Raw genomic sequence first — 13,480 nt, 5'->3', positions numbered from 1 at the left:
TCTGGTCACTCGCTACCCCACCCTGCACAGGCTGATATGCCCTGGGTCGGCTGATATGCACACCCCTAGGGTCGGCTCTGAATTTAATATACATACATAATTTGTTATCCAGAGGAATTTAGGGAAATTAGGAGAAAAAGTTAAATTGTTGTCAGAAAAAGGCATGAAATATTTCATGTTCCTGGAAATGTATTTACTTAATCCTCAGGCAAATAATAATCAGTTTATGCTAAATACCCATATCCATTTGCCTCTGGAGAATTCTAACTATAGGTTAAAAATCCTGTCCCAGTATTGTCCAGGCTAAAAGTAATACTTCCATTCATCTTTTTTCTGAGTTTGTTTTTCTGAGCCATGTCTTCTTTGGTTCCATTTCCTAATCTGGAATCTGGATGGGATTCTTTTTTAATCTTGTAGAACAAACATACAATGTAAAGACTAATTCATTTAAAGATTAGCTAATGCGTTTAATAATATTTTAAATATATATTTTTGTGGAGCTGTTTCTATAATGTCATGTAAATTAGGAGGTGATGGAAGGAACTGAAAGATTAAACTTTCCCCCCCCCCACCAAGTCAATTTAGTGTTTACTTAGGTGAAGAGCTGACAGCACTGCCACAACTGGGTATAATTTCACTCAGGCATAATTCCCTTCTCTTAGCACACAATAGTAATGAACTGCATATGGTAAGACCACAATGATTTTGATTTGATAAAGGACAGATTGCCCCTTCCCTTGTGTGCATCTGCTGGATGAGAAGAGGGGTAAGAGGTCTTGTCCTTATGCAGGGATCATGCATGGTCACAACCCTGTATTCTTCTAACTGTTAATCCCCTGGTTTGTTCATTGAGTCCGTGATGCATCTTTGATTTTTCCTCAGTTTTGTAAAATTTGCTTTTCCACAGGAAAACAAAGAGGTTAGTGGCTTCTGCTGATTTTTGTTGTGAGTCCGTGGTTCATTTGACTCTAAATAGATCATTTTGAACTCAAGCAATTAATATTTTAGAAAATATTTACATAAACCCCTTTGAAGTGTAACCAGGTATTTCAGTGAGTTCTGACTCCATTACATGAATAACTTGATAACATGTACATATAACTTCTGTATGGCTTTTTGGTTGCAAAGTCTGATAAGGTCATATGACATAAAATACCAGGCCATTTCATCTGAAGTCATCGTACAGTCATAACATGAAATGACTTTTTTGGACATATATTTTCATGTCTAATCTATATTATAACTATGGTATTCCTTTAGATGGTGAACAGTTGACTTCAAATTTATTATAGATGGGCAAATTAAGACCGCTGTGAAAAGGAAGCAATATACCCACCAGCCAGCAGTTATGATGACTTGCTAAAGAATTGTGCCTTGTGCCAATGACCTGCTTCATGTATTAGCTTGTGAAACCTGATGCATAAAAGACAGTAAATAGCTCTAGGCCCAAGAAAACTAAACCCTCTAATCATAAAAAGAAACAAACCATTTTGCTGGCAATCAGATAACAGTAGTTTGAAATCCTGGTTCTGATATGCACGCTGAAACAAGAGAAAGAGTACCCTGGCTTTTTACGTCCAAAATGTTCTAGCATTTCCTTCTCTGTGCCAAACTAGAGCTGTGTGATCTCTTACATTGCTGGAATGTCATGCTACTGTCACTCTGTAGCCAAACCCCCAATGGAATGATATTGAACGTGGAGCATGTGCAATAAAGAGACTCCTTGTATAGGCCATTGAATGGAAATGGTATATGAGAAGCAGTTGATAATACACTCATCATTGTTATTCCACTGTGCTTTTTCTAGGAGGTGTTCCCATAATACAAGCAAAGTGAAACCATCCTGGGAGGTGGTTTACAATGACTCTTGCACCAATGTATGTATATGGAGGGCCAAGAACACAGAAGGAACTTTCCAGTTCAGAGCAGCTGCTGCAAATTTGCTTGGACTTGGTGAATACAGTGGCATAAGTGAGAATATTGTGTTAGTTAAAGGTGCATGCTGTTTTATTTTCTTAGTAAGATACAGTTAAATTACAGGACACAGGGCTACCTTACTGATTTATCAATAGACCACACTTTTCCTGAAGATATTGTTAGACATATAAAATAATATGCCTAAGGGATGATTAATAATAGCATTTCTATGATGATTCTGAGCTCATTCTACCTAATGCACTTTCTTTTCATAGAAGACGTGGGGCCAAATTATTTCCAGTTGTTAATATTGGTACAGATCTATTTATCAGTACTCTGTATTGTGGGTATATTTCCTGAAGGAGGAGCAGGGTGCAGAGATGCTCAGCATTCGCTTACCTCTGCTTCCCTAGACTTCAAGATGAGTTTTACTATTGACTTCAGTGGGAGCTAAGTTAGCCCCCTTCTTAGTGCTTTTGAAAATCATACCTCCACTGTTTAAATGGTTCTGCTGTCTTCTTTCATGTACAACAGGGCTGTCCAACTGGTGGCCCATGAATTAAACTGTGGCCCCTCAGCTCCTAGTCTGAATGCTGTTCCCCACTTTACACTCTGGCTGCTACCACTGGAGGCTTTGGATTCCTGTGCCTTCTCCAATTTCCTCTGCCTGTTCCTACCCCTGAAGTCTGTGAAGCTGAGGGAGCCAATGGCCAGCGGGCTTAGGGGGACCTGGAGGCCACATGGGGTGTGTGGGGGGAGGGAGCACATGTAGCAGGACTGCACTGCGCATCATGTTAGCATATGTAGGGGACTTGTATGGTGCAGCATATCCATGTACTGGGGCCACAGGGCATGTCAGGGTCCATGTGCTTCACTAGGACGGGGAAATTATATGGTACACCAGCATGGTGTGGTGGTGGGGTGGGGGCCTCATATGGCATGTCAGGGACTGTGTAGTGCAGTGGAAGGGAGGGGGAGTTGAGTGGCATGGCATGCATCCCTTGCGACATTTAACCTGGGAGTGTGTGGCCCACACAATATGTGGCTAAGGTGGAGTGGCCATCATAGAAGACATACCAGTTTTCTGCTACTCTGTCCTCTATTGATATGAAACCCGATGCCTTTATGTCCTCTAGCTTTCTCTTCAAGAGAAAAATAGAGGGCATAAAGGCATCCATTTTTGTATCAATAGAGGACAGAGGACAACCAGACTCTCCTCTATGATGGCCACCCGAGGCTAAGGGGCCTGTGGCTCCCAGCCACTTCAAGTTGGATACCTCTGACCTACAACAATGGAACACTAAAGAAATGACAGAAAGCTAAAGCTAAAGCACTGAACTCACTCATGCATATGTGTTTTTTCTTGACAATGATTCCCTTTTGCCCCACATCTAACAGATACTGCACCCTTCCCAGAGGCAAGCATTGTCATAGCTGTGGTGATCGGAATAACTGGACTAATCTTGATTGTGTTTGCACTAGTTGCTTTTGGTATGTGACTGAGCATTTAATTCATTATGTAAATTTGGCAGAGCAGCTGGAGTCAGCAGTAGTAGCAGTGATGAGCAGGGAGGTTCCCCTCACCCTGCCAGCTCCCGGGGGACCAAGTAGGAAGGGGGAAGCCATGGTCCTTCTGCTGCTACTGAGCCCAGCTGAGCCTGGCCCCCATGCAGCCCAGATGGAGCGGGCAGAAATGGCTTTGGAGCTTCTGGTACCCCTGGGACAACAATGAAAGCAGCAGCAACAGGCAGGAAGGGGGAGGGAGGGTGTGGGGGAACATGTCTCTGAGTACAGGGGAGAAGGGGAGATTCTTACCTGCTTTGGGGACCTGCCAGCTCTTGCTCCCTCAGTGCAGTTCAGTTTGAAAAGGTTGAGACTGGTGGCCTGAGTGCCTCCAGAATGACTTTACTGGCTTCTTTCTGGGTTTGGCATGTCCAGCTTGGGAGTGGGTGGACAACACTATGCTGCTTAGCAGTTCAGTCAGAGGCACTGCAGAAGTAGTAAAGCTGGGTGCTTTACACTTTTTTATTAGTGCTAAAACATACAGTTACTAACAGTTGTGTCAGGTGTTTCACTGATGTTTATATATAGAAACACAAACACAGACAAGAGCTGGAAAATTGTCTACAACAGAGAGTAAAAATAAATGTAACTGTTCATCCCTCTGATGTAAAAGTGGTATCTTGGAAGTGAAATCTCTAATTTTTGTTTCTTTCAGTTTGGCACCAGAGGTGGAAATTCAGAAAGTTGACACAGCCTGGGCAGATTGTTGTTGTCAAGGAAGACAAAGAGTTAGCTCAACTTAGGGGACTGCATAATGCTGTGGGACTGGCTAGTGCTTGCTATGCTGTGTGGTACGTAACTGATGCATGTCAAAGTGACTTCCAGAGCAAAAAAATTAGTGGGGTTTTTTGGGACTGCTTTAAGGAAACTCTGAGCACTGATAACTCCAAGTGAAGCCTAGGGAACTAAGGGTGCTCAGAGTTAAAAAATTAGCCCCTGTTGTTCAGAGAAAGTGATCCATGACACAAGGCCAGCTTTTTAAAAGAGCTCCCTACCCCTCTAGGTCTTTAAAAAAGTGCCACATTTTCAACAGGCCATAACCACTCCTATTGTGGCACAAACTGATAAATAGGCAAAAGAGTTTGCTACGAGTTTTAAAACAGCTTTTGTTTCATTCTGAGCCAAAGGGTGAAATACCTTCTTCTGCAGAAAGATTTCAAAAGGCTCGTGCATTGTTTACATCCCAGATCAACCAGGTAGGGTGAGATGAATTCCCCAGACTGGTTTAAGGCAAAATATATGAAGTGTTCATATCTAAGAAACTCATTTAATTAATTAAAAATACTGCTGTTTCGTAGCAATCTCCCTACTGCAGATGAGACTGAATCCTTGCCAGCCTTTCCTCGGGAAAAACTGAATTTGCATAAGTTATTGGGAACTGGAGCTTTTGGAGAGGTGTATGAAGGGACTGCCATAGATACCGTGGCAGCTGGAAGCAGAGAATCCAAAGTAGCAGTGAAGGTAATTTTAGCTGCATAGAGACAGTATGATATATAGAACCATAAATAGGAAGTTTTGTGCCCGAGGCTGTGGCAGTCTGGTTGGCACCAGCAGTGATTGCCATTTGTGTACCCTTCTTAAGATGATGCCCAGGACAGTACCCCACTTGCCCACTCCTCGTTATACTGCTGACACCATAAGCAGGCAATCCTGATTCAGTGTTTAGACCATAGGAATAAGAGTCAAGAGGACTATTTTGTATATCTGCCTCTGCTACTAAATTACTGTATGAGCTTGTGCAGTCACTTAGGGCTGAGGTTTCACCACAGCACCTGCTAACTTCAAATCTTGGAGACAGTCAGTCATGGTAAAAATTTCACTTAAACTGTATATTTAAACACTTTTAGAAACACATCTCATAGGAACTCCAGTTAGATCAAACATACATTCAATTAAAAAACTCTGAGTATGAGAATAACTCACTAGGCCACCTAATACCTCACAACCTTGATCGTTGTAATGGAGTTGCTGATGCAGCTGATCATTGAGATTTTGTTGCACAGTTCTATATTTCTGGCAACACGTTATATTTCTTTATTGCAGTCATTTTTAAAAAAAAATCCACATCCTCATTTCAAAAGTCTTATTAGACAAACCCCAAGTGACTGGCTTCTGAATGGTCAGACTTAAAGATCCAGTCTCTCTCCTTACTAATCATCATGCTAATCAAGCACTGGGGTATAGGGCTGTGCAGTAGTGTGTGCACCAAGACTGCACCTGTAATTTTACTTCTGTCAAGGGCTTACTGATGAAAATAGAAGCTAATAACAAACAAGAAGACCCTCCTTAAAAAGAATTCTATCTTTAATACCATTGTAGTATTCAGCTAGAGCCAGTTCTTCTAATATACTTTCAAGTATCCTTTTTCTTCAAGTTACTACTTTTTCCCATACTTTTTTGTCTGTTTACTATTCTATCCTTGAACTGGGATCTCATAAAGGTAAGGAAAAGGCATAGATGACTTATTTTGTTTAGAAAGTGTCTATTACTTTGTGGCTATTGCTGGAAATAAGTAATAGTAAAGCATGTGTTGAGGGTTGGGAGTGGGGGGAGTGTTAGCAGAAAAGGCTAGCCTGTTGAATCTCTTCTTATATAAATGTACAAGTTTCAGTGGCAGTGATGCAATTGTCTTGACTTTTTTTCCCCTTGTCAAATAGACTTTAAAGAAAGGTGCTACAGATTATGAAAAGACTGAATTCCTGAAGGAGGCACATTTAATGAGGTAAGTCAAACTTTACCTTAAGATTTATTTTTAAACTGATATAACCGAGGGCTTTAGACTTCAGGAGAGAAGAAACACTCAATAGCTTGGGTTTATTCCATTTTGGCTAAATATTTAAATCTTCATATGGAGAATCATACCAAAATTAATCTGCAGTACTGGTTGGCAAAATAAAACTGAACATTTATTGTACAAGTTTCATGGATTTACTGGATCTTAGACTGAAGTGATTCATCATAATTGGTTTTCGCTATGGGCCAGGTAGTGATGATAATTGGACAGCATTTGATTTTTCTCAGTTTTTCAGGATAAGAAGATGCTATACAGTTAAATGTTTATTTTAATATGTGCATGCTCACCACTAGGGGCTGCCATATACTTCTTTTGCTAAGCAGGACACAAACATATGGTATGTTTGTGCCAGCTGTGAATGAATTTACTTAGAAAGGTTAGTGTTTGAGCTGGAAATTGAAGTTCTCCAGAGTCCCCAGTGCGTTCGCTGAGAGTTGAGAGAGAGTCTTTCACTTCATAGTGTAAAAGCATGAATAAGACTTAATTTCCAGCTATTTTGAGCACCTGCTATTCTCTAAGTTCAGTTTTGGGCACTCAAAATTGGGACACTTCTGAAAAAAATGGGTTGTCTTCTAAGGAAAGTGTAACATTCAATTTTGATGCAATGATAGCAGTTGTAGTATGTACAGCCTTTCTATTTGTTTCTGTTCCATACATTTTAAAATGATTTTCATGTTCCTTTTGTGTTTCCCCTGTGCAAACTGTGTACAATGTCCTCTGAAAATACTAATTTGTGATAGTGTAATGAAAGACTGTCAAAATGCATATTCATGAAGTAAAAGTGTTAAGGGTATGTGTTCTGGGTTTTGAATGCTTCTCTATGTGACCTTATGGTCTTCTTGTGTTAGATATATATGGTAAAAATGAAATATATGATGCATCTCTATTGCTTACAAGTAAAACAATCCAAATACAAAAAAGCTGTTACATTTATACACACATACACACACTGGTATATGGCCATGTCATACATATGGACAACAACTGACTGTCTAGAAGAGCTCTGTACAGTGAATTTTAAAAAGGCAATAGAAAAGTTGGCTGTTCCAAACTGCTACAAGGACTGCATTAAGCAGCACATACAGTCTTCTGGGCTAGACTTAATGTCCTGGGAGAATACAGCCCGTGATAAGCGAGCTTGGCACTCCACTACGAAGGAAGCAAAATGAGCAACAGAACATCATCACACCACCTTGGCTGATGGTAAGGGGAATGTAGACACCAATTTGCCCTGGCACGTTTCCTGAACCCCACATGTGGAAACTAATTTCCAATATCAGTAGTAGTCATACTTGAATATGACAGACAGCCATTAAAATTTAAACATACACTGGACTAGCAGAATGTGAGAGATGCATAAACATGTCATATTCCAATAACTTTCACTAAACCAGGAACCTTTTAGTGTTTCACTTGTTATTAAGATTTCTTCTGAGGCACTTAACAAAAGGAAAATATTTTTTCATTCTCTCAGGTAGTTGATATTGATATCAAGTAGCTTCTTGATATTGATCTAGTAAGTGACCCACAAGTGGCTAAAGCTGAGGATTGAATGGACAACATAATTGGAGCAGACTATTCTGTATCTAAATGTAACTGTTTCTGGCCTGCCTCTCTAAATATATACTGCAAAAGAAGACAGTAACGTTTTGCACACTGTATTCAAATAGGGAGCATATATTGCTTCTGTTACTATTATATGCCAGCGATAAAACTAGTAGTATGACTGGAGAGGGGGTGAGGGGGTGGAGTGAGGAGAGTGGGGAAGGGGCAGCAGCCTCAGGTACTTTCCTTGTTAGTGGAAGGCATAAAAATAGGAGCCGCCACAGTGGTGTTGGATGCACCACTGCTAATGACACCATGGCAGCTGGAACTACACCTGTGCACTGGGGCTGCCCAGGGTGCACAGCTGCTTTATTATGCCTCTGGTAGTAGTAAGAACTCTCAAAGCAGCTTCATTGCCTCATTTCCAGGTTTGGCATGTATGGAAAGGAAGCAGTTGAGTCACCTTCTGACTGTGTCCATACAATAAGTTTACTGTCCTGCAGTTCTCCAGGTAGGCTGTTTCTTAAACTGGACACAGTGTAGCCAAATCCACAGGGCTGTCCAGGCTGGTTAGTTAGCTCAGGCACAACCTAATTAGTACTGTAATTCAGCAGTCCTTTAACTGGCTCAAAGCCCCATACAGAGGTGGGTACCTGGTTTTAGCTTAAGAGGCAGTCTGCTCGGAGCAGTACAGTGTACTTAAGAGTATTGTTGCTAGAGACACTGAGTTCACCACAGTGACATCAGGTATTTAATAAATGAGTCCCTTGTACTCAAGAATATATTGCAAAATCTTTGGTATACTTAATCACTATAAAGCTAAGGATTGACAGCTCAATGAGAAATTTTTGGGAGGCTTGGAAAAAAGTATCAAGTGCTCTTTTTCCTGTTTTTGTTCTTGATAACACTAGAGTTTGAGTGTGACCAAGAGGTAAATGTTAGGAAGGGAAAGGGTACTGTCAACTTAAAAATCACACTTCCTGTAGTGATCCCTGGGTTCAGTAAACCCAGGCATATGTGAATGAGGAAAATACACTTAATTTGTGGAGCAGTACACAACATCTGCAGACCCTTGGTCTGTCTTACTAACTGACTGGTTAGCTATTTCACAGTGGAACAATCTTCCAATTACCAACTCAATCTCCTTAGTTAGGGATTATCTTTAAATTATAACTTCTACACTTCTACTACTTACAAGATTTTACTGACTATTGCTACAAGCAATGCCTATGATTACCAGAACTGAAGGAAATACTGTCACTTTCCCAGATTATTGGTGTATTCTTACATGCAGCAGTGGGGAGAGAACATCCTATCAACTGCATATGCACAAGATTGTGCTTTCCACCTTGCTCCTGGCTCTGGTCCCATATGTGCCAGATCAGGCCCCCAACCCTGGTCCTACGTGCTGGCTCAATCTAGTGTATGGGGCCATGCCATCTGGCCACAGGGCTTGGAAATTTGGTGGTGGGGTAGCGGTGGTACATTAATTACCATTGCTTCCCCACCACCAAAGCTAGCCTATTGGGAGTCCTGTGGCTACGTAGGCCAGAAGCTGGAGGTCTGCAGGCTGCAGGTTGAGAATCCCATGTATTTTGTCACCTATCACTTGCCCCCAAATAAGACATGCACTTTGTTTTTTGGAAGGAGAATTTGTTTTGTTTTGTTTTGGGTTTTTTTAGAAAGGAAATTTCCAGATTTGTGGCCAAAAGAGCTAACTACATGCAACAGTTCACTGGCTACTTTGGGCAAAGCTAAGCTACAGTGTTTAACTCTTTTGCAGCTGTTGCTTGCTGGCCCAGAGGGAAGTGGCAACCATTACAGCACAATGTCTCCTTTGTTCTGGCAAAGGAAAAAAAAATCAGCTTCTCCACATAAGACAGCCCATTTCTTCAGGGCTGATTTTTTGGGGAAAGGGGTATGTGCTATGTGAGTAAATATGGTATATCTCCAATCTGTCAAGGACAGAGTGAAATTCATATTAAGTCCCACCAAAAGGACACTATCATCTTCATTTTTTACTTCAGTTCACTCCCCTTCTTCTAAAAATACTATGCAGAGTGCTGGTTGTACATGCATGTGCATAAGAACGACTCCCCAAGATGTTTAACACAGAACTGAATTCCAGGTGCATAAACCCAAGCTCCTCTTTAGCTGAAGGAGATCCAGAATCACCTAGCTTTCCGAAGCCAGCTATTCATATGGCAGGATTTTAAAGATATGGCTGCTAGTACAACACAACAAGAATACGTTTAATTCTGCTATTAAAGGGCAGGATTTCTCATGGATAACTACGAGGCATTTTCTTTTCCTCAGCAAATTTGATCACCCACACATCCTGAAGTTGCTTGGAGTTTGTCTGCTGAATGAACCCCAGTACATTATCTTAGAACTGATGGAAGGAGGGGATCTACTTAGCTATCTACGAGGAGCAAGAATGCAAAAGGTAGGAACAGGGTGCATTTTAGCTACTGATGATACTCCTCAAATATCCCACCCTCTCCCCCTTTTCCTCACCAACAAAGCCCTGTCTGTCCAATGATTTCTTCCATCTGAGGGTCCCTGCACTGGCTGCTCTGTTCGGTACCCAGGAGCTCATAGTCTGAGTGAGTAGTGAACCAAGTAAATTCATAATCTGAACTCGGATCTCTTATGTAGCAGGATCCTGAGCTGCCAACAGATCGAAGACTGAGTTTTCAAAAATGGGTTTTACTCATAAAATGCTCACTGGGTCTTCCTATGGTGCTTTGAAATAATCATTAATCAACTTTTAGCATAGTATTTTCACTGTTTTCTTGTTATTTGTATCATGGAAATATACATAATATGTTAGGAAGGGCCCAAGCACACAGGCAGATTTTATGGCTGTCTCCCAAAGAGTTTAGTTGCTAAAAGAAGCTTAGAAACTAAGAAATGAGGAAGGAGAGAGAAACTTTTAAATTGTCCATATTTAGTACACAGAATAACAATATGGATTATAAAGTCCTCGAAGAAGGCAGTTTAGAGCCAAGATATTATGAGTTTATTTACTGCCTAATTTGTTGGGGACCAACTTTATGTGAGGTGTACCAAAACTAAATCCTGTACCTGCTCCAAGTACCACTTCTATGCCCTTCCCCTACCCAATCTGCTGCTCTGCTTTCTGCTCCCTCCCATACCACGGTGCTACCTACCCTCCCTGATTTGCCACATGCTACACACAGAGGCTGCCTATGCAACTTGTTGCAAGCATGCCACAGGTTGGTCATCTAGTTGCCCCACTATAATGTACAAATAATCCTCTGGGCTTCTGGAGACATTATCCTTCTTCTGAGGTAAAAGTAGGTGGTTTATTTTACTATCTCTCACCTACATTAATAGAGCACTTGGTCTTAAATTATGAATAACTAACATCTGCTTTATTAACATACAAAGATTTTTCACCTTAGAAAATCTTCTTTAATGTAAAAAAGAGAAAAATAACTCATCTTGGCACAGCAGGAGATCCTTTTTCTTTTGCACGTGTACAAATTGAAGGTATTAACTGGTGCCTCTGTCTTTTGTAGTTCCAAAGTCCCTTGCTAACACTGGTTGATCTTCTGGATATTTGTCTGGATATCTGCAAAGGTTGTGTCTATTTAGAGAAAATGCACTTCATCCACAGGTACAGGTTTAATTTCTTTGTAGTTTTTGTGATTCTTTCACATAGCTGAAGGAGCAAATATTTCAAACTGAAAAATGGTAGCCTAGCAAAAGCTCTCACAATTCTGTCACTGTCTATGCTTTGTAAATTAGGGACCTAGCAGCCCGAAATTGCCTTGTGTCTGTGAAGGAATACAGCAGTGCTTCCCGAATAGTGAAGATTGGGGATTTTGGACTTGCCAGGGATATCTATAAAAATGATTACTACAGAAAAAGAGGAGAAGGCCTGCTCCCTGTGAGATGGATGGCCCCTGAAAGCCTGATTGATGGTGTATTTACTAGTCGATCTGATGTGTGGTAAGTTCCTGGCATGGCAAAGCTGTGGGAATAATAATAATTGTCGGGGAATAAAGACCCCAAGGTCATGGTGGGCCGAGGGTTCGTATACGGAACAGGCGGGATTAGTGGTGAGGAGTCTGAGCGGTACGCGGAATCGTGCGGTTTCAAACATAGTTGAATTTTATTTACTTACACTTCTGTAGCGTAGGTAGGAAGTTTGCTTCAGTTACAGTGCTAACAAAACGAACAACAGAGGGGTCTGTTGGGCCATGGGGTTCCGGAGTGAGCCCTTGCTATCTACCCCACGAGGGATAGGGGCGGCTGCCCACTCCTTAAGTCCTAGGGCTGGTCAACAGCTCATTAAGGGTTACGAACAACAAAACTGTAACACGTTGTGATGCCAGTCCAAAGTGGAATCAATGCCGAAGTTGATAGATAACGGTGCTGAGGTCAGTGCCAGGTACGATGAGGTAAAGCCGTGATCTCAGTAAGTCAGGTTGATCGAAATCGTGGTCAGGGTTGATGCCAGAGTCAGTCCGGTAGCCAAAAGATCAAGAGAGGAAATGAAGAGGAATTGAATAGCCAAAATCGCAGCGAGGAAGAGACCAGTGGGCTAGAAGCCCTCCTTAGGAGTAGCCCCTGCAGCCGCAGCCCCTGCTCTAAGGATTGTTCTCTCCCTGTGAGACAGTCCTGCAAAGGCAGCCTCTGCTCACAGGTGGAGCACAGTCTCTCCTCCAAAACACACACACACCACCACATCACACCCGGGTGGGGGGGGGGGGGGTCACAAGCCTTTTATATGAATTTAGTGGCCAATCAGGCTGCTCGCTTCATAGAAATTTCTAGTCCAATTACATCATGCAGTCAGTGAACTGAGCATGTGCGTTAGATCAGGTTACCTCATGCTCAGAGTAAACTGAGCATGTGCGTTACGGCAGTCTTGATTGACAAGCCTTGGGGTCGAGCAGGGGGCACATGCTGGGCATGCAGTGGAATTTTCCACTTGCTAGGTTTGTCTGCGCATGTTCAGATCTAACTCTATGTTATCAGCATACATACAAAATTTTGCTCTGACAATAATAAACACTAAAGCAAGAAAAAAGTCAGTTAACAGTAGCATCAGTGCATTGCTCTAGTGCCACCTCTGGTCAATTAGGTACTGAGACATATTCTATCTGTTCGACTGATGTTTCATGTGCTAATTGAAAGTGTAACTTTATGACACACAGCTGTTCATATTTCTGCATGTTCATATTTCTTTATTTACAGCCTTAGATTCTAACTTTGCCCTCTAGTAAGAAGTTCTTGGGGTCACATGACCACAATCATCCTGTACAGATTCCCACAAAGGATCATTTATGTGTTTTTTGGTTTTTTTGGTGATCATCAACATCACATTCTCCCTGTTCATTGTCCTTTAGAGCAAATGGCATATCCTCCCTACAGGAGGCAAATATTTTCTCCTTAGCTTTTTCCAAATGATCTCATTTGTTTTAAATTTAGTATACATTATTAGGTCCCCTGCCATTTCTGAATCTCTCTCCCAAGCACCAGCATAGTTTTCAATAGTGCTTCACTGCCATGGAGTAGCTTGGAATGGACACTTTGGTCCTCAACTTCATAAAAACAACTTTTTAATACATTTGCTTAAACTTGGGATTCACATAAGTTCATATCTAAGCATTGGTGGGCTCTGGCCCA

At 41.5% G+C, this 13,480-nt stretch overlaps 1 protein-coding gene across 1 annotated transcript in view; it reads left to right on the top strand.

Moving 5' to 3' along the window:
* Positions 1-13,480, top strand: part of ROS1 (ROS proto-oncogene 1, receptor tyrosine kinase) — a 139,838-nt gene that overhangs the window by 96,762 nt on the left and 29,596 nt on the right. Inside the window, exons 35-42 of the mRNA XM_090032152.1 lie at positions 1,808-1,995; positions 3,316-3,408; positions 4,136-4,271; positions 4,779-4,941; positions 6,138-6,202; positions 10,136-10,265; positions 11,365-11,462; positions 11,594-11,797. Coding sequence (XP_089888278.1) covers positions 1,808-1,995; positions 3,316-3,408; positions 4,136-4,271; positions 4,779-4,941; positions 6,138-6,202; positions 10,136-10,265; positions 11,365-11,462; positions 11,594-11,797 — 1,077 coding nt within the window. The remainder of the gene's footprint in view (positions 1-1,807; positions 1,996-3,315; positions 3,409-4,135; positions 4,272-4,778; positions 4,942-6,137; positions 6,203-10,135; positions 10,266-11,364; positions 11,463-11,593; positions 11,798-13,480) is intronic.

Source organism: Crocodylus siamensis, chromosome 1 (assembly GCF_052110815.1).
Source record: "Crocodylus siamensis isolate JL-2025a chromosome 1, ASM5211081v1, whole genome shotgun sequence".
Lineage (NCBI taxonomy): Eukaryota > Metazoa > Chordata > Crocodylia > Crocodylidae > Crocodylus > Crocodylus siamensis.
This window is presented reverse-complemented; position numbering and strand designations above follow the sequence as displayed.